The sequence below is a fragment of the Crocuta crocuta genome, unplaced genomic scaffold (genome assembly GCF_008692635.1).
Source record: "Crocuta crocuta isolate KB4526 unplaced genomic scaffold, BGI_CrCroc_1.0 scaffold163, whole genome shotgun sequence".
Lineage (NCBI taxonomy): Eukaryota > Metazoa > Chordata > Mammalia > Carnivora > Hyaenidae > Crocuta > Crocuta crocuta.
This window is the reverse complement of record NW_027529533.1, coordinates 6,525,223-6,549,862: the sequence shown is the minus strand read 5'-3', so window position 1 is coordinate 6,549,862 and position 24,640 is coordinate 6,525,223. Positions and strand designations below refer to the sequence as shown.

General features: G+C 37.6%; 1 protein-coding gene and 1 long non-coding RNA gene across 3 annotated transcripts; one reads left to right on the top strand and one right to left on the bottom strand.

Annotated features, from left to right (window-relative positions):
* Positions 1-5,751: 5,751 nt before the first annotated feature.
* LOC144229233 (uncharacterized) lies at positions 5,752-13,885 on the bottom strand. 2 transcript variants are annotated; one of them, XR_013334417.1, is made up of 3 exons: positions 13,821-13,885; positions 6,838-6,977; positions 5,752-5,896 (listed from the first exon to the last, which is right to left on the bottom strand). It is a non-coding gene; the product is annotated as an uncharacterized LOC144229233 (long non-coding RNA). The 2 variants fall into 2 exon arrangements; XR_013334416.1 differs by having other exon boundaries at positions 5,752-5,893.
* A 3,378-nt stretch (positions 13,886-17,263) lies between these two features.
* DORIP1 (dopamine receptor interacting protein 1) lies at positions 17,264-24,272 on the top strand. Its single transcript, XM_077761223.1, has 4 exons — positions 17,264-17,787; positions 19,886-19,975; positions 21,160-21,294; positions 22,330-24,272. Exons 1-4 carry the CDS (start codon positions 17,264-17,266, stop codon positions 22,511-22,513), a joined length of 933 nt encoding a protein of 310 aa, XP_077617349.1. The 3' UTR covers positions 22,514-24,272.
* Positions 24,273-24,640: the final 368 nt, after the last annotated feature.

The following is a 24,640-nucleotide window of genomic DNA, read 5'->3' as shown; positions in this document are numbered from 1 at the left end:
GCAGGGCCAGAGTTCATCCATGTGATCTGATATAATAATACTGGGAGATGGAAGGTCTCTTCCTTTTGAGTCATGAACGATAAAAGTGAGAGCTCACTGCTGTCAGAAGAAACTTTTCCCACCATGGAAGGACCTGTTGGTAGAACTGAGAGAGGAAGAAAGGAGAGAGAACTAATGATATCATCTGAGCCCCTGCAGAGTGTCATGGAGCACTCTTGCCAGTTCCAGCCTGAACTTCCCAGTTATGTAAGCCAGTAAATCCCATTTAGCTCAGGCTTGTTTGGGTGTCTGACATTTGATTGTAACCAAGAGTCCTGAGACTTGTTTCAAGCAAACTCTTCTTACTAGTTAATATGTATATTCTACCTATGTGTGGCTCTCAACCCAGAAAATAAGCAGAATTACCTGAAAAGCTTCTTTTAAAAATACATATTTCTAGGCCCCACCCAAACCTAGTNAAAACCGACAGGACAGAGATGCCTGCCTGGTGATCAGAAAGGATCTCGGGGCTCTCTCACTCTCTTTCGCCGACACCGTCCATCCTTCAGGGACCCCTGGGCCTGTCGGAGCCGGCACGGCCTCCGACACCTAGTGTTTCAGAATCTTTAGGAGTGGAATATTCATATCCCCATTTATTTTAAGTAGATGGGAGCAAGTACAGTACTTGTAACTCTTTTTTAATTTTAAGTTTAGTTGAGGGGTGCCTGTATGGCTCAGTCAGTTAAGCATCCAACTCTTAGCATTGACTCAGGTCATGGTCTCATGTTTTCTTGGTTCAAGCCCTGCATTAGGCTGTGTGCTCACGATGCAGAGCCTGCTTGGAATTCTCTCTCTCTCTCTCTCTCAACCTCTCTCTCTGCCCTCCCCCCATTCATGCTGTCTGTCTCTCTCAAAATAAATTAATTAAAAAATTTTTTAAGTATAGTTGAAGGGCATCTGGGTGGCTCAGTCAGTTAAGCATCTGACTCTTGGTTTCTGCTCAGGTCATGATCTTGTGGTTTTGTGGGTTCAAGCCCCACCTTGGGCTCTGCACTGGCAGCAAGGAGCCTACCTGGGATTCTCTCTCTCCCTCTCTCTCTGCCCCTCCCCACTTGCACTGTTTCTGACTCTCAATATAAATAAACTTTAAATAAAATAAAATAAAATTTTAGTTGAAACAAAAATGTTACAACAGTTTCTGATGTACAACATAGTGATTAACAAATCTATAGTTGTGGTTCACCACAAGTGTAGCTACCATCTGTCACCATACAATGCTATTATGATACCACTGACTATATTCCCCATGCTGTATTGTTTATCGTTCTGATCTATTCATTCCATAACTGGAAGTCTGTATGTCCCACTCCCCTTCACCCATTTTGCCCATTTCCCCGCCCCCACTTCCTACCCATCTGGCAACCATCAGTTTGTTCTTTGTACTTATGAATGTTTCTGCTTTTTATTTATTTGTTAGTTTTGGTTTTTAGGTTGCACATGTAAGAGAAATCATATGGTATTTGTGCTTCTCTGTCTCACTTATTTCACTTAGCATAAGACTCTCTAAGTCCATCCATGTTGTTGCAAATGACAAGATCTCATTCTTTTTTATAGCTAAGTAATATATCTATATATTTTTTAATTCCACAAATTATTCTGAAGCGTGGCCAGTATAGGCAACCACTAATCTATTCTATCAACAAAAGGACAAACTCCAAATTCTAAACTGGCTTTCTCCTTTTTTTTTTTTTTTTAAATTTTTATTGTTTTATTTATTTCTAGGAGAGAGAGAGAGAGACAGCGTGAGCAGGGGAGGGTCAGAGAGAGAGGGAGTCACAGACTCTGAAACAGGCTCCAGGTTCTGAGCTGGCAGTCAGCACAGAGCCCGACGCGGGGCTCGAACCCACGAACCGTGAGATCATGACCTAAGTGAAAGTCAGTCACTTAACCGACTAAGCCACCCAGGCGCCCCGAAAAAACATCCTTTTAACACAGTGACATCAAGACTCAGTTTCAAGTTCATGATCTAGGAAACCTCTGGCCAGGTGAATCTTGGACACTTCTGTGAGTCAGCCTAGTGAGAGTAGCAGTACTTTTCAGCCATTTGCAAGGTCACAATGGTTCCGGTAAACCTGAAATACTCATTTGAAAACTGGCACTATGACAGCATAGTAAGCAAAGTTTAAGCCAATCTTTTTTTACAGGACAATTTGTGTGTTTACTCAAGGAAGAAAACAAAAGAGATGTTCTACAGTCTTTATATCCCAAACAGTTTGTTTACATGTTCGCTGTTTTGTATAATCACCTACTAGAGGAAGACCCCAATCAGGACTTCTAATAAAAAGAAATACTAATAATCAAATGTCATCACTGGTGATCATCTTGGGTATAAAATCAAAATACAGATCACATGGAGGGAGCAAGCAGTAATCAGATAATTTCCAGAGCTTGACCATGACTATATCTCTTTCAGTCTAATTCTTCTAGGTGAAGACTGATGAGGAGTTATTTCAAGTTCTGCTTACACTCTTGAAAAAATGAAGTAGAGGGATCTAATCAGCAGGGAAGGAAGAGGGGGGATAAGAAATCAGTGGAAATAATATCTGACTATTAATGTTACCTTTTTTCCGGCTTTATGAGGTACACTTGACAAAGTTGCTGGAAGTTGTGAGGCAGAATACCAGAGAGAAGAGAAGCGCTCAGAGAAGAAGATCCAGAAATGCACACACGTCTTTTGCCGAATAATAAGTTGTGTGTACACACAGAATTTACAAAGCTGCATGAAGAACTACCATTGGAAAAAGGATAATTACCAGGCAGCTGTGAGCTGAACAACTACTGGAGCTCACCCAAGTCTGGAAGCCATTCTAGTCCCAATCTCGAGAAGAGACAAACCTTACTGAAAATACTGCAGCCCTCAATGGAGACCTCAGAAAGACCAGACTTAGTCCTAAAATAGTCCTAAAAGACTATTTCATACCACCTTAATAATACAAAAAACAAGCTTCATACTAACCATGAAATTTAGAATACTACCATTTGCAATTGTTTCAAAGTATACAACTACTTAAGCATAAATCTAACAAAATGTGTACTGAATCAGTATGCTGAAAATTACAAATGCTAATAAAAGAAATCAAAGAAAGACCTAACTAAACAGGAGCCATACTATCTATGTTCATGAGTTGGAAGACTAAGCATTGTAAACATGTTCTCCCCAATTTGATTGATAGGTTTAATTTAATTCCCACCAAAACCCTACCAAAGGTTTTTTGTAGGTATAGATAGCCTTATTCTAAAATGTACACAGAAAAATCACAGGACCCCAAATATCTTAAAACATATTTTTGAAAAAGAAAAAGAAAGTAGAAGGAATCATTCTACACAATGTTGAGTCCCCAAGACCACTTTCAAATTCAGTGATTTGCCAGGGGGACTCATAAGACAGCATATAGTCATACTCATGGCTATTTATTATAGTTAAACACAAATCAAAGTCAGCAAAGGAAAAAAGGTGCATGGGGCAAAATTTGGAGGAAATCAGGCACAAGTTTCCAAGAGTTCTCATCTACTACAATTATGGGACTTGCTTAATTCCTCACATTGTAATAACCCATGTGAAATGTTGTCTACCAGAGAATCTCCTTAGAGACTCAGTGCTTACAGTTTTTACTGGTCACATAGGGATACTCTGCCTAGCAAACACTAAACTTCCAGATTCCCAAATGGAAAGCAAGTGTTCAGCATAAACCATCATTGTTTGCAGTTCAAGTACAGTGAGCCACTCTTATCAAGTAGCATGGTGAGAGCCATCCTGAAATCATAATTCTCAGATGCTAGCCAAGGGCCAATCTTGGAAGCAGACCTCCTTAAGGAGACAAGTGACAGGATTGGCATATAAACTTTTTGCATGCCACATAGCTGCATCACTATATAGCTACACTAATTAAGACTGTGTGATATTGGCAGAAGGACAGACACACAAATCAATGAAACAGAATAAAGAACCAAGAAATGGACCCACAAAAAAATGCGCAACTGATTTTTGACACAAAGATATAGACGCAATTTAGTGGAGAAATGATAGCCTTTTTTTCAACAAACATTGCCAGAGCAATTGCATACATATACACAAAAAGATGAACTTTGACTTAAACCTCACATCTAATACAAAAACTAACTTAAAATGAATCTTTAGTGTAAAACATAAATTTATGCAAATTTGTTTTTTAAAAAGGAAAAGAATCTTTGGGATGTAAGACAATGTGAAGGGTTCTTAGACTTGATATCAAAACAAACCCATAACAAAAAAATGATAAATTAGGGCACTTTAAAATTAAAAATTTTGAAGACCTTGTTAAGAGGATAAAAAGACAAGCTAAAGACTGAGAAAATACTTTCAAACCACAAATCCAACAAATACACCAAGAATACACCAAGAACTCTCAAAAACAGTAACCAAATGATCTGACTAGAAAATTGGAACAGATGGGGTGCCTGGGTGGCTCAGTCAGTTGAGAACCCAACTGCAGCTTAGGTCACGATCTTACAGTTTGTGGGTTCGAGCTCCATGTTGGACTTGCACTGACAGCACAAAGCCTGCTTTGAATTCTCTCTCTTCTCTCTCTGCCTCTCCCCTGGTCTCTCTCTCTCTCAAAATAAAATAAATATTTAAAATAAGCTAATTTAAAAAAACGAGGAATGCCAGAGAATTTGTGGATATGATTTTAAGTTGCCACACTCTACCCTCTGGCCAACAATGTTTTATATTTCTCCCTCATGAAATATATATTCACCCCTTCTCTAACTTCTCAAGTTTCATTCCATAATGCATCAAGCACAAGTTGGAGGTCCAGGATCTTATCATTTAAGTCAAGTCTAGGTACGAATGAGGCTCCATGCAGTTTGCTGAGGTCAGTTCTTGATCTGGAAACCTGCAAACTAAAGAGACACATTATCTGCCCTACACATACCCAAAATACAGTGGTGTGACAGACATAGAACAACTGCAATAAATAAATACCCATTTAATAAAGGAAGAAAATAGGGGCGCCTGGGTGGCTTNCACCAGTCCACTGAAATTATAAATCCAGCTGAGCATATATTACCAGCTCATGATTAGGGCCTTATCCTGCTTCCTGGGAACGATTCTTCATGATTTTTGGTCCTTACTCCTGAGATCTTAGTTTTGCCCTCTAAGTCATTCTTTCTTTTCCATAGAACTAACCCATTTGTTTTATTTTAATGTTTACTTATTTTTAAGAGACAGAGCATGAGCAGGGTAGAGGCAGACAGAAGGAGACACAGAATCCGAAGTAGGCTCCAGGCTCTGAGTGGGTCAGCCCAGAAGCCGGCAGGGCTTGAACTCACAGACTATGAGATCGTGACTTGAGCCGAAGCTGGATGCTCAACCAAGTGAGCCACCCAGGTGCCCCCTAACTAACCCATTTCTGTAGCTGAGTAGCCTACTCCGCCTGCTTCCTGTCCACAGAAGTTTAAAGGTACAAAAGTCTCCATTTTGTACAGTCTGTGTTTTTTCCCCAGTATAAGCAATATTATTACCATTAAAACTTTGTGGATTTTTTTGAGTATCAATTTAGAATCTATTCTATTAGATAAAAAACCACATCTACAAATATCTTCTAGACAACCCCTTTTCCACCTTGGGCTCCCTATGAAGGCTACTGTGGGATAATACTTTTAAGATTCTTAGAAGCCTTATTGCTTAGGAGAGAGAGTCTGTACTACAGCCCCTTAAGAATTATCTCAAAATTGTTTTTACAAGGCTTTATCTCTTTCTGAACTCATAACAAAAGGCTTTACAGTCCTTCATCTTCACTTTGAGTCCACGTTTTTCTAACAGGGCCTTGAACTTAATCTTTGTTCTGTGGCTCCATCTTCCTTTGAGTATCTTCTGCTGAGAGAAACAAAGGATAAGAAATAGTTTTGTTTTCAGACCCCGTTTCTACATAGTTTCTCTAAATTGTTTGAGAGTCGAATAATCCCTTATTTAGTACAGCTTGGTCTATCCATACCTTACGATACATAAGTTAAAAACAAATAAATAAAATATAGTTTACACTTTCAGCATTCTGCCTGGAAATCTCCTAAGCCAAATTCATCAGTTCATTAAATACGTTTTATGATTTTCCATGTTATGACATTTGCTAAACCATCTACCATGACAGAACAAGATCCTCCCTTCCTCAAGTTTTCAACAATAATTTTCCTTACTTTCCTTTAGGCTGTCATTGGCAACCTCCTCCGTGCCTGTCAGGATCCCCCTAACAGCCTTCCCAAACCCCTGCCAACTTCTGCCTCACCTCTTGTGCCAAAGCCAATCCCACGTTTTAGTTTTTTGTTACAACAGCACCCCAATGTTTGTTCCACTTATCTAATACTATACAACTACTCCAAAAAATTGTTGCTTAAAACAACGATCTCTAAAAACTAGTTGCTTAAAACAATATTTTTATTATATCTCACAATTAAGAGAATCAGGGATTTGGGCAATTTCAGCTATGTGGTCTTTACATTCCTTGTGGCATCAAGGGAAGTCACTTGGGTATAAAAAGACAAAAATCCATCTATTTGCTGTCTACAAGAAACTCATTTTAGACTGGAGGACACCTTCAGATTGAAAGTAAGGGGATGGAGAAATGAATATCATGTTACTTGAAGTCAAAAGAAAGCTGGAGTAGCTATATTTATATAAGACAAACTGGACTTTAAAGTAAAGCCAGGAACAAGGGATGAAGAAGGGCATTATATAATAATTACAGGGTCTATCCATCAGGAAGAGCAAACAATTATAAATATCTATGCACCGAAGAAGGGAAATCACTCGGGGGTATTCACCTGGTTAATGAGAAGTTTGGAGGGTTCAAGACAGCTTCACTCACAATGGCAGGGATGACTAGATCACTGGGCCAGGCTGGCTCTGTTGTCCAGAATGTGGCCTCTTCAGCATGATGGTCTCTTATGGTGGCTCCAAAGCTCTAAGAGCAAGTGTTCACGTGAATAAAGCAGAAACTTCACAGTCTTTTATGACCTAGCCTCAGAAGTCATAGGGTTTCATTACTGCTGTTTTGTACAGGTCAAAGAAATCACTATCCTATCCAGATTCAAGAGGAGGAAATAAAGATTCATTATCTTGGTGGAAAAAATGTCAAAGAATGTGCAGCCATTTTAAAAAACGAACATAGCAGGTATGCACTAGAAAAAATATTCAAGCGGTGCCTGGGTGGCTTAGTTAGTTAAGTGTCCAACTTCAGCTGAGGTCATGATCTCACAGTTCGTGGGTTCAAGGCCCACATCAGGCTCTGTGCTAACAGAGCTAACTGGAGCCTGCTTCAGATTCTCTGTCTCCTTCTCTCTCTGCTCTTCCCCAACTCATGGTCTGTCTGTCTCTGTCTCTCAAAAATAAATAAACGTTAAAAAAATTTTTTTTAAATTCAAGGAAGTTCTTCGGGCTGCAGTGAAATGATACCAGATGGAAAATTAGCTCTATAGAAAATAATGAAGAGCATCAGAAATGGCAAACATGTAGGTAAATAAAAAGGAATGTTTTTTTTTCTTATTTCCTAAGTTCCCATGTAGCAGTAACAATATGACAACCACACCACCAAAGACAGGAGTAAAATGGATCTGACCCTATGCAATTGCAGAATCAATTCATTTTACTAACTGGCATGGAAATTATCAATATTGCTAACCAATGAAGCAAGGGAGATAGAAAGGTGCCACTCTCAAAGAAAATATTAGTAAAAGTATTGACAACATGTCACAATATCAGAGGGAAAAGAACAACAATATGTAGGTGTTACTCCCCCAGGTCTTTTCTTGAGGGATCACCATGGGCTGACTATGTAAGAAGACCTCTTCAGATAGGCTCTCTGTCTCCAAGTTCAGATATCAAAGTCATCCTCTCGTCTTTTCAGGCAGTCTTACTATCCCAGGGCACTCACTTCATTATCCCTCTGGACCTATTTCAGCATGTAACAACTAAGTTCATAGACTGAAAGCAAAAATTCAACTTCGAAAAGTAATATTAAAAATAGTTTACTACTAACAATTAGAATCCCAGATAAAGTTATTAAGATGAGATGTGTATGGTTAGAGGGAAACATTATTATCATGAGCTACTTGATATGAAAAATGTGAATAGATTGTAAACCAGCTGTCATTATCATAATGAATTTCAACCTATACTTGTTAGTGAAAGAACAATTAGAGCACAATTTTAAAATACTAAATTATCTGAATTCTATTTGAAAAAAATAAACTATCTTCTGCCATTTGTCATCACTTATGTACAAAGACTGGGTAGACTTCTGAGGTTAGGCCATAAAAGGCCACATAGGGTCTGCTTTGTTCACTGAAACATTGCTCTTACATCCCTAAACCATCAGGTGAGAAGACAACAAGCTGGAGAAGCCACAATACTGCTCAACAGAGCCAGCTGGGGCCCAGCCTTCTTCTATCAATAGTAACTATCAAGAATCTGAGAGTATCATTATTAATAGGTCTTGAAAAGGGATTGTGTATAGCTATTTCTAGCATAAACCCTAGTATTAATAAATCTTGATCATGATTACTCACTGCAGGTGACAGAGTTTAGAAAACTGTTTAGCAGTGTCTATTAAAGTTGAACATACACATACCCTATAATTTCACTCCTACATGTATTTTCAACAGAAGTGTATGTGTATATGACACATATAAGTACCAAAAGACATGTACTATAATTTCAAATCAGAACTTCTCAGATTAGTCAAAACTGGAAACTATCCAAATGTGTACTAACAATAAATTGGATAAGTAAATTATGTGCTATTTACAAAATATAATATTAAACAATAATAATCTACATGGAAAAACATGAATGAATCTCACAATGTTGAAGGAAAGCTAGATGCAAAAGAGGACATATTGTATGGTTCCAGTTACATAAATTACAAAAACAGGCAACACTAAGCTATGGTGTTAGGAATGAGAATAGTGGTTGTCTTTTAGGCAGGCAGCAGGTAATGATAAGAAGTCAAGGTTGGAGCAATGGTACTGTTCTGCTTCTTGATCAGGGAATTGGTTAGGTAAGTGTAGTATTTTAAAAACATATCCACCGATCCTTTGACACTCCTTCCATTAGAAGGTGAAGTACAGTTTCCTCCTCTTTTATATGGGCTAGTCTTAGTGACTCATCTCCAGCAAACAGAATACACTGGAACTGACATTCCATGATTTCTAATGCAGGGCTAGAAAAGGCAGTAGAGCTTCCACCTGGCCTTCTATCTTGGGATGCTCACCCTTGCTATCCAGCCACCATGCTATGAAAAATCAAGGAATCACATGGAAAGGCCCATTGAAGGTGTTCTGGTCACAGACATACCTAAGGTCACAGCTAACAGGTAGCAAGAACAGCCAAACATATAAGTAAAGGAGACTTCAGATGATTCCAGTCCCCAGCCTTCAAGTTAACCTACCAAGCCTTGCCCAAATTACAAATTCATAAGCAAAATATATGTTGCTAATTTAAGCCAAGTTACTTAACTTGTTACTTAAACTTACTACTAAGTTTAGCGGTAATTTGTTATGCAAATATATGTAATTGGAATACACAACAGGTGTGCTCACTTTCTAAAAATTCATCAAGTTATATAGTTATGAAATATACACTTTCCTTATTATTATTATAATTAAGTTTGAATAAAGGTTTGAAATAAAAATCATATCATGGATACAAGTTCAAGTTCCTCATCAAATTTTTAAATAGATTTTATTGAGAAGTTTTGTATAAATTTAAAGTTTTATATCTTCCTAATATTTTTGTCTTTCCCTGACGATTACTTAATATAAAGAAAGGTGATGTATGTTTCTCACCATGTCCAATATAGACACCACTTAATCTCCATCAGTTTATCCTTGTACACTGCCTATTTCTGATCATTTATCACGAATGGATGTAAAAAAAAAAGTTGGGAAGCACTGCTATAGGAGATATCTGCCCAGCACCACTCCCTCTTTTTTTGTTAATAGGATCTTACTGTCCTTTGGGGAACTCCCTGCCTTTTCTGATCAATCAAGTTAGCTGATGCCTAATTGTTCAATTTTTCCTTTAATTCTATTATTCCTCACATCCTTCCAATAAATTTCTATTTTATTCAGGTTGGCAATATTTGGTCTCTAGTTTCTGCAACCAAAAAACACTTACTGATACATATCTCCAGTGCTAGCACACTGTCTGACATATAGCTGACAATGAATACATATGATATAAAATGTTTATAAAATGATATTGAACAACTGATTTTTGACTAGAGCACAAAGGCAGCATGGTGGAAAAAGAAGAGCCTTTTTAAGATACATTGCTAGGACAACTGGGTGTCTACATGTAACAAATATGAACTTGAATCCATGCCTTAAATCTTAAAAAATTTGACTCAAAATGAATCAGAGACTTAAATATACAGCCTAAACTGTAAAACTTCTAGAAGGAAACACAGTAAAAGGTTTTTGTGAGCTTAAGGTAGGCAAATATTTCTTAGAAATGACGCTAAAAGCACAATCCATAAAAGAACAGATTGAACTTTATTAAAATTTAAAACTTCTGCTCTTCAAAATTCATCTGTTGAGAATGGAAAGACAAGACACATACCACACACAAAAAAATCTTTCCAAAGCATATATCTGATAAAGAACTTGTATCCATAGTATGTAAAGAACTCTCAAGACTTAGAGAAACAACCACCCAATTTTTTTTAATGGAACAAAGATCTAAATAGGCACTTCATGAAAAAGATACACAGATAGCAAGTAAGTAACATAAGAAGATGTTCAAGGGGCACCTGGGTGGCTCAGTTGGTTAGGCCTCCAACTTCAGCCAGGTCATGGTCTTGTGGCTTGTGGGTTCAAGCCCTGCATTCAACCATCTGCTGTCAGCGCAGAGCCCACCTTGGATCCTCTGTCTCCCTCTCTCTGCCCCTTCCCTGCTTGCTCTCTCTCTCTCTCAAAAATAAACATTAAAAATATAAGATATTCAACATCATTACTCATTAGGAAAACATATTAAAACTACAACAAAATACCACTACACACCTATCAGAATGGCTAAAATTAAAAACAACTCATCATACCAAGAATTGGTGAGGATGTGGAAGAAATGGAACTCTAAAAACAGTCTTGGGGCGCCTGGGTGGCTTAGTCGGTTAAGCGTCCGACTTTCACTTGGGTCATGATCTCGCGGTTCGTGGGTTCAAGCCCCGCATCGGGCTCTGTGCTGACTGCCAGCTCAGAGCCTGGATCCTGTTTCAGTCTGTGACTCCCTCTCTCTCTGACCCTCCCCTGCTCACGCTGTCTCTCTCTCTCTCTCCTAGAAATAAATAAAAAAATAAATAAAATAAAATAAAATAAAATAAAAACAGACTTGATTGAATGTAAAATGGTTCAACCACTCTGGAAAACCATTTAGAAGTGTTTTTTAAAAGTTAAACATACATCTACCATATGATCCAACCATTCCGCCTCTAGATTTTTACCCAGGAAAAAACGAAACATATGTCCACATAAAGGCTTGTACACACATGTTCATAGCAGCTTTATTGGTAATAGCCCAAAACTAGATACAACCCAAATGTCCACCAACAGATGAGCAGAAATTTGCACTACATCAATATAACAAAATACACTCAGCAATAAAAAAGGAATGAACTGTTGGTACACAGAACAATACAAACGTCTAGACAATGATACTGAGTAAAAGAGATCAGACTCCAAAAAAATACAAACTCTTGATTGTATTTACATAAATTTTTAGAAAATGCAAATGAGTTCTATAATGACGTAAAGTAGATCAGTGGTTGCTTAGGTGTGGGAGGCAGGGAGGAATGCAAGGAGGAAATTACAAAGGGGCATGAGGAAACTTGAGGATGATGGATATGTTCACTCAACTAGATGATGGGGGATGGATATACGTCAAAACTTCACAAATTACATACTTTAAATATGCTCCACATACTATATGTCAATTATACCTCAATAAAGCGGTCCTTAAAAAAAAACCCTGCAACTCAGCTGTCAGATTTTAAGAGGAGCAGAAAGGAAGCAGAATGGAAATCTCAGTTAAAGGGCTCAGGTAGGTTTGTGAAGCTAAGCCTCAGTAGAGTTTATGAGCCATCTCTCTGCTATTCTCCAGAAATGGTGACAACCACCACTATTGGGTTCTGTTTTCAGGAAGAGAATAATCCAATCAGTCTAAAATGAATTCTGTGTCTTATGAGAGATTGCCAACTGAACATATAATCTACATTTACAAACATTTTAAAAGAGTGTTCTACTTACAGGATAGTTTTAATATTGAGAGTAAAGTTTGCTATAAAACCCAATACAGACATACTAATTAATCTCTCAGAACCTCTCATTTCATGTGTGAATGCCATAAGAAATAAGAAAAACAGGGAAACTAAAAAGAGCAGGCTGTGTCAGAATTATTAATTCTTCCTTTTGGGGCAGAGCCTCTTTCCTCCCCCTCTGTTCTGAGAGATGTCCGTTTCTTCCCATCACCCTGTGCAGCAACTGTATGTTGAGTAAGTCAAACTTCTCTCCTACCTTCCATTCCTCTATCACTAAACTTCTTGAGAGAGGTTCACTAGGAATGTCCTTGCCATACCCTTGACTAGTCAAGAAGGGATCCAACCTTCAACAGACTCAGCTGTGACTGAGGACGACAATGATGTGCTGGGCTGGACTAGAGCTCTCTGTATTGTATGTTCTGGAGGTTGGGCTTCACTTTCCAGACAATTAATATTTGTTAAACAGTTAGATGGGAATATCTCCACAGTATTAACATTTATAATGGCTAGTGAAGGCAGTTTTTCAGAGTGACCTGTGTTATCCAGGAGCTAAGTGACAGGAGGGTTTTTTTTAAAAATTTTTTAAATAGTTTATTGTCAAGTTGGTTTCCATATAACACCCAATGCTCATCCCCACAAGTGCCCTCCTCCATGCCCATCACCCCCCTTCCCCTCCCCCCCACTCCCATCAGCCCTTGGTTTGTTCTTGGCATTCAAGAGTCTCTCATGGTTTGCCTCCCTCCCTCTCCCCCACTATTTTTCCCCTTCTTCTCCCCCATGGTCCTCCGTTAAGTTCCTCCTAATCCTCCTATACATGCAAACATATGGTATCTGTCCTTCTCTGCCTGACTTATAGGAGAGCTGATGCATAGGGGCACATGTACCCCAATGTTCATAGCAGCACTCTCAACAATAGCCAAAACATGGAAAGAGCCTAATTGTCCATCAACTGATGAATGGATCAAGAAGATGTGGTTTATCTATACGATGGAATATTACCTGGCAATGAGAAAGAATGAAGTCTGGCCATGTGTAGCAACATGGATAGAACTTGAGGGTGTTACGCTGAGTGAAAGGAGTTTTTATTTTTTTAAGGGAGGACACAAGAACTAGGGCTTACTGAACAGGAATAGTGGTTGAGCCCACAGATTCTAGCATTAAGCACCTCTGGCTTTAATTCCCAGCTAACACTTAATGTCTGGCAATTTATCATTTTCAAAACTCAGTTTTTTTCATCTCTACATTGGGACTAAAACTATCTAATTTCCATAAATTTTATTGACTTCCATTGTAAATTACAGCATCCCGGCTGTAATTTACCTTGAACGCTAAAAAGGCCAGTTAACAACACCAATTCAACTTTTCCTAACTTAAATCAAAAGCTTGCATAATTATAATTTTTTAAGAAAATAAACTTTGCCCTTCTGAATTAGGAATTTAAGATGACAAGACCCAGAAGCACACTAAAATCAACGTCCTAAAAATGATACAAACCTCAAAAAGCCAGACAGGTTTGCCAACAAAGCCCCGCCTCCATGCAAACCCTGCCCACTTCCGGCTGCCCCGCCCACCCTCAAACACTGAAACACCGTCCCTCACTGCAAGGTCCCGCCCCCCACACCTGATCTTGGTTCCCATTGGGCAAACTGGCATGCTGTGTACACACCCGACACACGCACGTTTGGCGAAGGCGTCTTCGCGCCTGCGCAGCAGCAGCACCGTCAGGCGGCTGGGAACTAGGGGCTGGGGGGAGGGGGGCCGAGGTCAGGCCGAATCTTCCTCCGTAATAAGAAGCTACGCGTCCTGCGGTCCTGGCTCCGTGGGTCCGGTCGGCTCGGGCCTGGGCGCTGGAGCTGCTGTGGCTCCCGCCGCGGCGGGTGCGATGGAGGCCGTGCCAGAGCCCAGCACTCACGCCGGGGAGGCCCAGACAGCGGACGGTGCTAGTAGATGAGGCGGCGGCAGCAGCAGCAGCACGGGCTCTCCATNCCCGCGCCCGGCCCCCCCCGCCAGTGCCCCCAGCCCCAGGCGCTTGGGGGAACACTGCTGGCCGTGGGCAGGGGCGCCGAGCCGTCCCACCTGCTCCTGGCTCAGGGACCTGCCAGCCCTGCGGGGCCAGCCTTCGGGGCCAGGCCTTCGCCTGCGCGGAGGGCCGGGGGCGGGGAAGGCGTGTCCGGGCGCGGGCGACGGAGGCGGGCGCCCACCGCGCGCCCAGCAGGGTCTCTGCCCAGAAGCCCCGCGCTGCTTCAAGGGGGAGCGCGTGGCCATTTTTCAGATTATTTCGGGGTGCTGATTCGAGAGGGGACGCTTAGGACCGCGGATCTCTTAGGGAATCCGGCATCCATGCCTAGGGTGAATGGTCTGGTCGTCACGACCAGTGTTGAGTACAGACTGTCACGCTTGAAAATGACCGCAAAAGAAAGGTGTCGTTTTGCCAAGGAAAAAGAGGTCGGGAGAGTTTTCCAGGTTTATTTAAACTAGGGCCTGTTGAATCAAGACAATAATGCCAGCAGCATACCTCCTCCAGGGCTTCTAATACGGTGCCTAAGGAAACAAGTCTTTTTGACTATGTGGAGAAATCTCAAGACAATTTTAAGTAAAGCTCTTTGCAGCCATTTCTCCGCCTTTTCTACTCATTTTAGTTGTAATTTACTTTGTAACAAATCACTAGGTTAATGCTGAAAAGATTATTAAGTGTCCTCTAGTTCTTCCAAGCGTCTCTACCCCTTCACTTTCTCTCCCCCTAGAAAAAGGCTAGAGAAGTTAATTTCGTTATACATACAGATATATATGTATATATGAAATTGTAGTTTACTTCTCTTAAGTATAACAACGCTGTAAATACTCCTTGTTTGGTTATGTCTAAAAGATAATTTGAAGAAAAACACTGCAGAGATTTATGATGCCTTCCCAATTTAACATTTGGGAATCTGAACTCAGGCTTCTGACCTTGCTACAAAGTTTTTAAAACTTAAACAGAAATAAATGAAACGATGAAGGAAGTTATTTTCATTTTTAAAGCATCTGAACGCCATATGAATTTTTCTTTTTAAATATGCTTGGGAAACTTGTTCCTGTTAAAAAGAAACCGCTTGTGTTTGCCTGAGGCTCCAGATTTGCCACGCCCTCTTATTCCTAAATGGTTGACTAGAGCCAACAACATGTTACCAACTATGTGTAAACATCTACACTTAAGACTAAATATAGTGTTGAATATTTTAGAGTCCACAGTATCTTGCCTCAAGCCGAAAATACTGTGTGCACGCATGCGTGCATGTGCGCCTGCATTTAATATATTGTAGAACTAAATTTTTAGTCTACTAGTATTGTGAAATCGGTTTGAATTTAATTTCTTTTAAGTGTAGAACAGATTTTTTTTTAATTGAAGTATAATTGGCACAGTGTTACATTGGTTTTAGGTGTACAACATAGTGATTCAGCGGCTGTATGCTATGTGAACTTAATTTCTTATACAAATAAAACACATAGGTCTGCAATATTGAATATTGGGTTTATGTTATGTTTGAGAGGATGTGTGTGGCACTTGAAAAGATAGTCAAAGTACAACGTTGACCTCAGTCACGACTGGTCTCTTTCTGTTCTTCAGATGCTTTCCTTTTTCATGAAAATACACTTTTCCATAAAAGTAACATTGAGAAACCCTCTGATGTTTTTAGTTTAGATATTTATTGTCCTAAGTAAAGCAGTATTTTCAATTCAGTTTCATTAGGACCTCATTCTTTAACTTTTTAAAAATTTGCTTTATATAACGTACATTATGACACAAACATGTTTATTAGAATACTGGCAAAGACTTTAAAAACAAAATGCTTAGCTAATCTCAAGGTTAGGGGAAGGATAAATAATGGTTTAAATAGGAAGGACACCCCCGTTCATTCCCAAAAGTATGAAGAGGAGAATCAGATTACTTACCAAGTTCTAAGTTAGATCTTCATAGCATGGGCTCTGTAGTTAGGATTATAGGATATCCAGCATGGTCCTAAATTGCAGGTGAAAATCCCAAAGTGCATAGAAATGATTTTTATATCAGCTGTGGCACCGATTCAGTTAATTTCTGTGGATTACTTTTCAAATGAGGTCTTTCAAAGATAATTGGCAATTCTGTAGCCCAACTAAGGTTTACATTATAGCAGTTTCATAAGTGGAACCATGCATATTAAACAGGAAATGAAGCACAACTTGTATTTTGAAGGGAGGAGGAGGTTTACATTAGGAATACACCAAACCAAATTTAGATTGCATCTTTAAAAGCTCTGTTTTCATTTAGGACTTTTTTATTTCAGAGTCTTCCTATAGCAAAGATAAACTCTCTAGTATAATTAGGGTAAAAGTCTATCACGTGCTCATCCTGTACCTTATAAAAGATTGCACTTCTTAAATGGTCTTTCCAGAGGCCTTGCATATTGCCAAAGAATGGCTCAGCTTAAATTGTTTTCAGTTTTTTCGTTATATTGGTAGGCCTTCTAACCAAATTTAATTTGAAGTAAAAGATTTTTTTTATAGTTTATTCATTTTTGAGACAGAGAGCACGAGTGGGGGAGGGGCAGAGAGAGAGGGAAACAATCTGAAATAGGCTCCAGTCTCTGAGCTGTCAGCACAGAGCCCCACGCAGGGCTCAAACCCATGAACCCTGAAATCATGACCTGAGCTGAAGTCAGATGCTTAACCGACTGATCCACCCAGGTGCCCCTAATTTGAATTTTTTTAAAGATTTTATTTTTAAATAATCTTTATAACCAACATGGGAGTTGAACTTAACAGTTGGAAGATCAGGAGTGGTATGCCCTACTGACTGAGCCAGCCAAGTGCCTCTAATTTGAATCTTTAGATAGCTTTGTTTTCATTTGAACATATCTCATAAATTTAACATATACAGTCACAAATTTACATGTTCTGTTTTTAAACTTTTAAAATGCAGAATGAAGACACTGTTTGAAGAGATCAAAGCATCAATTAAAAATAACTATAACCAAGATCGCTCATTTTGGAGGCCTGTTCTTCCTTGGGGAGGTGTTTTTACTATCAAAGCTGGCCGCAAAGCAGTATCCTGTACACCACTTTATGTTGAAATAAGACTGAAAAATACCTGCACCATAGATGGATTCTTGATGTTACTATATGTCATTCTTAACGAAAATGACAGTTTCCCCAGGGAGCTCTCTCTTCATTTAGGTAGAGAGTTTGTAGACTGTTTCCTTTACTTAATGGACACCTACAGTTTTACAACTGTGAAGCTACTTTGGATTTGGGACAAGATGGAAAAACAGCAATACAAGTCTGAAGTTCATAAAGCTTCATTAATAATTGATTTATTTGGGAACGAGCATGATAATTTTACAAAAAATCTTGAAAATCTCATGTCTACCATACAAGAGAGTTACTGTTCCAACTGGCGATGCCCAACTCGAGTACAGGAAGATCAGCAACGCACAATTAATATAAAGTAAGTTGCTTTAAAGTCTGTCACTTTTAGCAAAAATAATACAGTTCTTAAATGAATATTGCTATAAATAAATAAGTATAGTCGAAGGACTTTCTAAAGTACAGACCTTGTGTAGTTACTTACACATAGTAACCACACAAATGCAAGACTATAGTAAGTCCCATGACGAAAGTGTTACTATTTATTAAATCTAAATATCTTGGAATTGACTTTATAAATCAACTGATAACTGTTTCATGTGGAAGGTAATGAATTTGTATGCAAAATGTTTTACTCTTGCTTTGAGTTTGCTAATATGACTGTGTAGATAATTAATTTTTTTCTATCATAAATATAACCTCTGAAGAACATTTAATACTATGTTGGAATGTGTCACCTCTTGAATGGATTTCTGCTGGGTAGGCTATTTCTACATGAACAAGAAGATTGAAAGTATTCCAGGGGTGCCTGGGTGGTTCAGTCTGTTGAGCATCTGACTCTTGATTTTGCTTATGATCCCAAGGTCGTGCGATGAAGCCCTGAGTTGGCTTCTCACTGAGCATGGAGCCTGCTTGATTCTCTCTCAATCTCTCCCTCTCTCTCCCTCTCCTTCCCTCCCTCCCCCTCTTCCCCTCCCTCCCTTCTTCTTGTCTTCTCCCCTACTCACACTCTCTTTTAAAAAAAAAAAAAAAGTATTTCTTAATGTCATGACCAGCGCATAATTATAGACTGAAACCCCAATGCAGAATCTTCATATCTGGAGAAGATATGGATGTGAGGAGCTTTTTCACTGACTAGGAGAGGTGCTGATAGCCTGCTGAGTATTTTTGGCTTTGAGAGAAAAAGCAGACCTCCAGGCTGGTAAATGATAGGGAAGAATGCCAAACTGGCAAGCCCTAGTGGAAGGTTGGGAAACATTAAAGCCCCTGGGAGACATTAACTGGAAAAGGGATAACTGCCAGTAGAAAAACAGGATAGAGAAACAAACCCAAACACATTGTTGTCAGAAAGTGTATTTGGCCTTGTGGTCCAAAAAGCACCCTAATAGATGTTCCCTTTTGAGAATATACATCACATACCGTAACTTACTAAATTCACATTTCTTTATAGCATATTTAGTTTAATATTATAACATCATGCTATAACCTGAAGATACTCTTTTTAGAGACTGCCAGTGAATCTCTCTCTTGTTCTGAAATACGCTTTGTCCATTTTCCTGTGTTGCTGATACGATGACATTGATTTTGAAATCTCTCTCAGGAAAAAAAAGTTTTGTTCTAATTTTTTTAATGTTTATTTGTGAGAGAGAATGAGCGGGGGGTAGGGGCAGAGAGAGGGGGAGACACAGAATCCGAAGCAGGCTCCAGGCTCTGAGCTGTCAGCACAGTGCCTAATATGGGGCTTGAAGTCACAAGCTGTGAGATCATGACCTAAGCCAAAGTCGGATGCTCAACTGCCCGAGCCACCCAGGTGCCCCAAGTTTTGTTACTCTAAATTATAATAGACTAAGAAGCATTTTAGCAATTTGTTTTGTTTTTCCAAAAACTTTTATCAGTTTGTGTATGTTTTGAAACATAATTATTTATAATTCTATATTAATACTAATATTTTAAGTTTCTCAATAAAATATTTTTTGTGATATTTTGTATATATTCCATGTACATTTTTAAGGCATTTGCCTTTATTTTAATTCTATATTTAAAACCTCTCTGAAGTATGTAGGAAGAAATTTTTTAACAAATCATGTTATCTGAAGCCAACAATGCTATAGCTTGCATTTAGTCATGTAACTGGCTACTCTCCTGATTCTCGCTCCTACTTTTCTTCCCCTAAGACCAAAATCCACTCTACTGAAACCTTGAAAAATTTTTAAAGTGACAACTGCATATTTCAGGATCAGCTTACAGAAGGATTTAATGTTTCTTGGAAAACTTCATGAATTAATGTTTCTTAAATTCAACTGGTTTCCTAGAATTATAACAAAGATGAAAATAAGAGGTTATACTTTTGTACTTGGTTTGGTAATAATGAATTGACCTGTAAAATGTGCTGTCCTAATAATGCATTTACATGTAAAATGTCAAAGCAGTTCCTAACATGCATTTTGTAATTGTTGCAGTCCCCCCCAGGAAATTCCTCATGGAAATTTGATACGACTGGCTGTGGATGAGTTATTCTGTTCCAGGATTGAACTGTGTGAAGAGAGTGGGTAAGTATATGAGAGACATTTAATATGAAAGTATTTCTGTTTTTTTATAAGGAAACCTGAACAGATATGCTCTTTGATGTTAACTTTATGAAATAGCAAATCACAAGTGTTTAGGAAGCCTAATGTTTTTGGAATCTTAACACCTACCATAGTTTATGTTGTAATTTTATGCTGTGTTGTCATTATGAAATATCACTATATAGAATATTATACGACATTTAATTGATGAATACAAAGCAAATGCCTTTTCTTTTTTTCCCCACTGCTGAGTAGGTACAATAAAACCTTGGTTAACCGGAACCCAGCTAATCGGACCCTCAATTAACGGAACTTTTTTCTGCATTCCTCATTTAGGAGAAAGAGGTAAATGGCAACCAAAAAATTCAACATAGTTTAAAAAAAGTTCAACAAGGGCAGAACATATACTCATTCAGTCTCTTAACAATTTCTATATCTGCAGAAATGTACAACGAGAATTAATATTTAGATGGATGATCTTACAGCTAATTAATCACAGAGAAGGGAAGAATAAAATACATTTAATTAATTGTACTTAAGTCCAGAAAGTGAACTAATGTATTCTAACAGCAAACACTGAAACAAAATGGTTTTCTGATTAACTTTAGTCAGTAATATTTGTGAGCCAAAATGCTGTGCTCTGAGTATTCCGGTTAATCGAGATTTTACTGTATAATTATATATGTTATATTCTGATCCACATGCTTAATATGTAATACTGCTAAGAAAACAGACTTTGTTTCATCCTTATGGCAAAAGGATGCAATTAAGGACTTATATGCAATATAAAAGGGAATATAGGAGTCATATAATTTACTTCTGCCACTATTCCTTGAAAACAGCTGAAAGAAAAAAAATGTATCTACACGTGAAAATAAAAGACTATATGTTTTATAAGCTTCAAAAGACTATATGGTTTTATAAACTTGGGGAAAAAATAGCTTTTTCTGGAGTTTTGCAAGTATGTGATTTCTTGTATATAGAATCTCAGAGCTGATAAGTTTCTGAGTATAGGTATATAAGATACTAATATAGCCACACCATTACCCATACCTAAAATAGATAATTATGCTTATTGTGAAATTAAATAATAAAGGCAACCCAGAACTGATAAAAGGCAGTTGTGCTTCAAGTATAATAAAGTTCATGCCTATTTTCAATTTTAGGTGTGGTGGCTTAAGAGAATTTTCCCAGCGAGTTTTCTGCCATGGGGCACCCCCTTTTGTTGTCTTAAATATGCAGCATTGGAAATCGGAAGATCTGGCATATGTACCATATTACTTGGATTTATCTGATCACAAGTAGGTGTTTTCTTGTTTGGTTATAAAACTAATTTAAAAAATACACTTATTTTCTGTTTTTCTGCTATTCAGCTGGCCCCTAAGGTAATATTGTTGAAAAAAATCATAGCTGTCTCTCTTTTACTTAAATGTAGTTTTTTAAGTTTATTTATTTTTGAAAGAGAGAGAGGGTAGAGGAAGGGCAGAGAGAGAATCCCAAGCAGGCTGCGAGACGTCAGAGCCCAGTGCAGGGCTTGAACTCACAAACTGTGAGATCATGGCCTGAGCTGAAATCAAGAGCCAGACACTTAACTGACTGAGCCACCCAGGCAACCCGTAGCTATCTCTAATTATATGTATCCTGAATAAGATTAGAATCTACTACAGGGAGTCAGTCACTGGCACAGTGCACAGTCACTGTGCACAGTGTTTGAACTATGGAATAGACAGAATTGAGTTCAAATCCCAGCCCCTCCTTTTTATAAGCTATGTAACCTTGGGCCAGAACCTAACTGGCTTACACATCAGTTTCTTACTCTATAAAACTCAGATGACAGTATCTATCTGGTACATAATTATGAAGATTTAATGAGATAACACATGCAAAGTGTTTAGGATAGTACCTGACACGTAGTAAACGGCCAGTAAATATTGCCTATTACTTGTATTTCAAATCAAAGTAGTGTATAGTAGGAGGTCATTGTTTAAACAAAAAAATGTTACTTTCAAAATTAAATATATAAATATCTGCATTCAAATTAGGATATACAGAGTCTCTTAACTTTTTGCCTTTGAAAGGCTTTTTGTGTGTATGTTCTCATATAACCAAATGATACAGATTATGAGTTAGTCTGTTAAAATGTTTTTCAAAATATTTCAATTATACTATATTTTAAATTCTTAAATATTTTACTCCAAATTACTACAGCACATGATTTTTACAGAGTAGAATGCAGACAATATCACTATTTTCATTCCTTAATTAATAATTTAAGGAACATTTATCTAAGAACAAAGTATTATCTTTTTTGCTACACTTTGTCATTTAATTTGCAGGTATTTGTTGGAAGGTGCCACATTATTTAACAAAGAGGAACATCATTATTCTGCAGCTTTCCAGATTGATGGACATTGGATGCACTATGACGGCCTCAGAAATGTGAATTTAATTTTGTTAAATAAACCCCCAGAGTTTCTCCTCTTGTCATCATTGGTTTATATTCGAGCAACAGAGAAATAAATATAGACTGATGCTAAATTAAATTGTTTTCCCTCCTGCCCATGCTCCCCCAGATGAAGGGCTTTTATTTTGTATATACTTGGTATCCAAGGAAGTAGTTGAACTATACTAGTTTCAGAGGTGTATTTTCCAGTGTTTAGCCCCAGGTAAATATTATATATACAGAATCTATGCAAAAATGTTTGTATTTGTTTTTTCTATGTCCTGTGTTATTTTTATACGAGCATAACAAGCATACTTTATGTTGAAATAAAATATATCTTGTAGCCTTTGTATTTTTCATTTATATGTACTCAAAGGATTTTTGCAGTTCTGTCCTTGAATCCAAGAAAATACTTCACCGTTTGAATTCTCAGTTTTTCTTTTTGGATATTCAAATAAAACCTGGTTACAAGTTAGTATTTCAGTTTATATAAATTTAACAGTTCAAAGTGTATCTGACTATATTTTTTGCCCTACCTCACTAAAATCCAAAGTGCATTGTTGGATCTAGAATGGATTTGAATGTACAACTTCTAGATGGCTTGTTGATTTGCCTAATTTTCCTGTAGCAGTTTTTAAAAATACTTTGGGGAGAATATTTTTCTGGGCTTGAATTATTTCTCTATAATGGCAAATTACTTTAACCACTTGCTAAAGTATTATAAACCTGTCACCAAATTTTAACTGTTAACTAAGCTCCCAGGTTTAATTAAAGTCACTACTACAAGTAAATTATATAACTAATCTATTTAAATGTAATGGAAATCCTCTAATAAAAATCTATTCTGAAGACAAGACGACTATAAAAAAATATTAGGTAACTCGATGTTTACTAATGTTGGATTAACAATAGATATTTATAAGTATATATTTAAGAGAAAATGGTGCCTGAAATATTTTTTGTCCTAGTAAGTCATATTGGCACAGAGGAAAAAAAAATACATTTTTGGAGTAGCAGACTGTTGGCTTCCTTGTAAGTGATAAACTGATAGCATGAGGGTCTGATTTACAATATAAATCATGAGGATTTTGTAATTATCAGAGATTATTTTGTTTTTAAAGACCCTAAGATCTCTCTTCCTTTTACATTTTACAATTTTAAGGGAAAAATTAAATATTATTCTCACGGAAAGATACTTTTTAAAATTTATTATCATTCACTTTAGTGTTTAATTTCAATAAACAGTCCATCTTAGGTTTTGGGTTGGGATTGAGTGTAGTATATTTGGAGATTTCTACATGATAACACAGTTTACTGCCATATACCAAATTGCTAAGATTTAATTCAACAAATTAAGTCAGTCTTATGTTGGCCTGGTGCCATATTAAAATAGCTTACAGAAGAATGACGAAATGTGAGTGCAGTGTTGCTGAGAAGGCCTCACTTTGAGCAAATACTGTGAAAATTGCATCTTGCATAAGATAAAAAAAAGTGATTTATTTTACAAAAAACATCTGCCCCAGAGTTTATTTAAATAGTCCCCTACGTGTATTTAAGTAGGATTTTATTTACAGTGAACTTTTCTGGAGACACCTTATTGCATGAATCAAAGTATACAAATAACACAAATATTAGCCTACACATAAGTGGTTCATTAACATAATTATTCCTAATGCAGATTATTTCAAGAATTGCACTTTATTTGGAACAATACTAATTTATCACAAAACAATGACTTAACCTACCTCACAGGGTTGTTGTGAGGATTAAGATGTTTGTTAAAATCTTGACTACCTTGAACATGCTAATAAAGATTTATTTTTTCTACCTCTTTCATATAGAGGCAAATCTCTCAGATTCTCTTTACTAATGAACTTTTTATATCTCTTTTTTAAATTATTTGGGTAGTTCCTCCTATCAGTTATGATTTAATGTGTAATAGAATTTAAGTATGCCCTCTAGACCCCCAGATAGTTGGATTTTAAGGATAATAGGTAGTTTATTGTTAAAGTAGTGGTTGGTTGATAGAAAGAAGCAATTATCCCCTGCTGACCAAATAGTAAGTAGAAAAAGTGTGAAACATAATTAAATGACATTCTCTGCAGAATGTGAAGGTGAAGGTATGGAAAATCCTTTATAACCTGAAACATCCTTAGAAAAATCGTAATATGGTGTGGTGGGGAGTACCTGGGTGGCTCATTCAG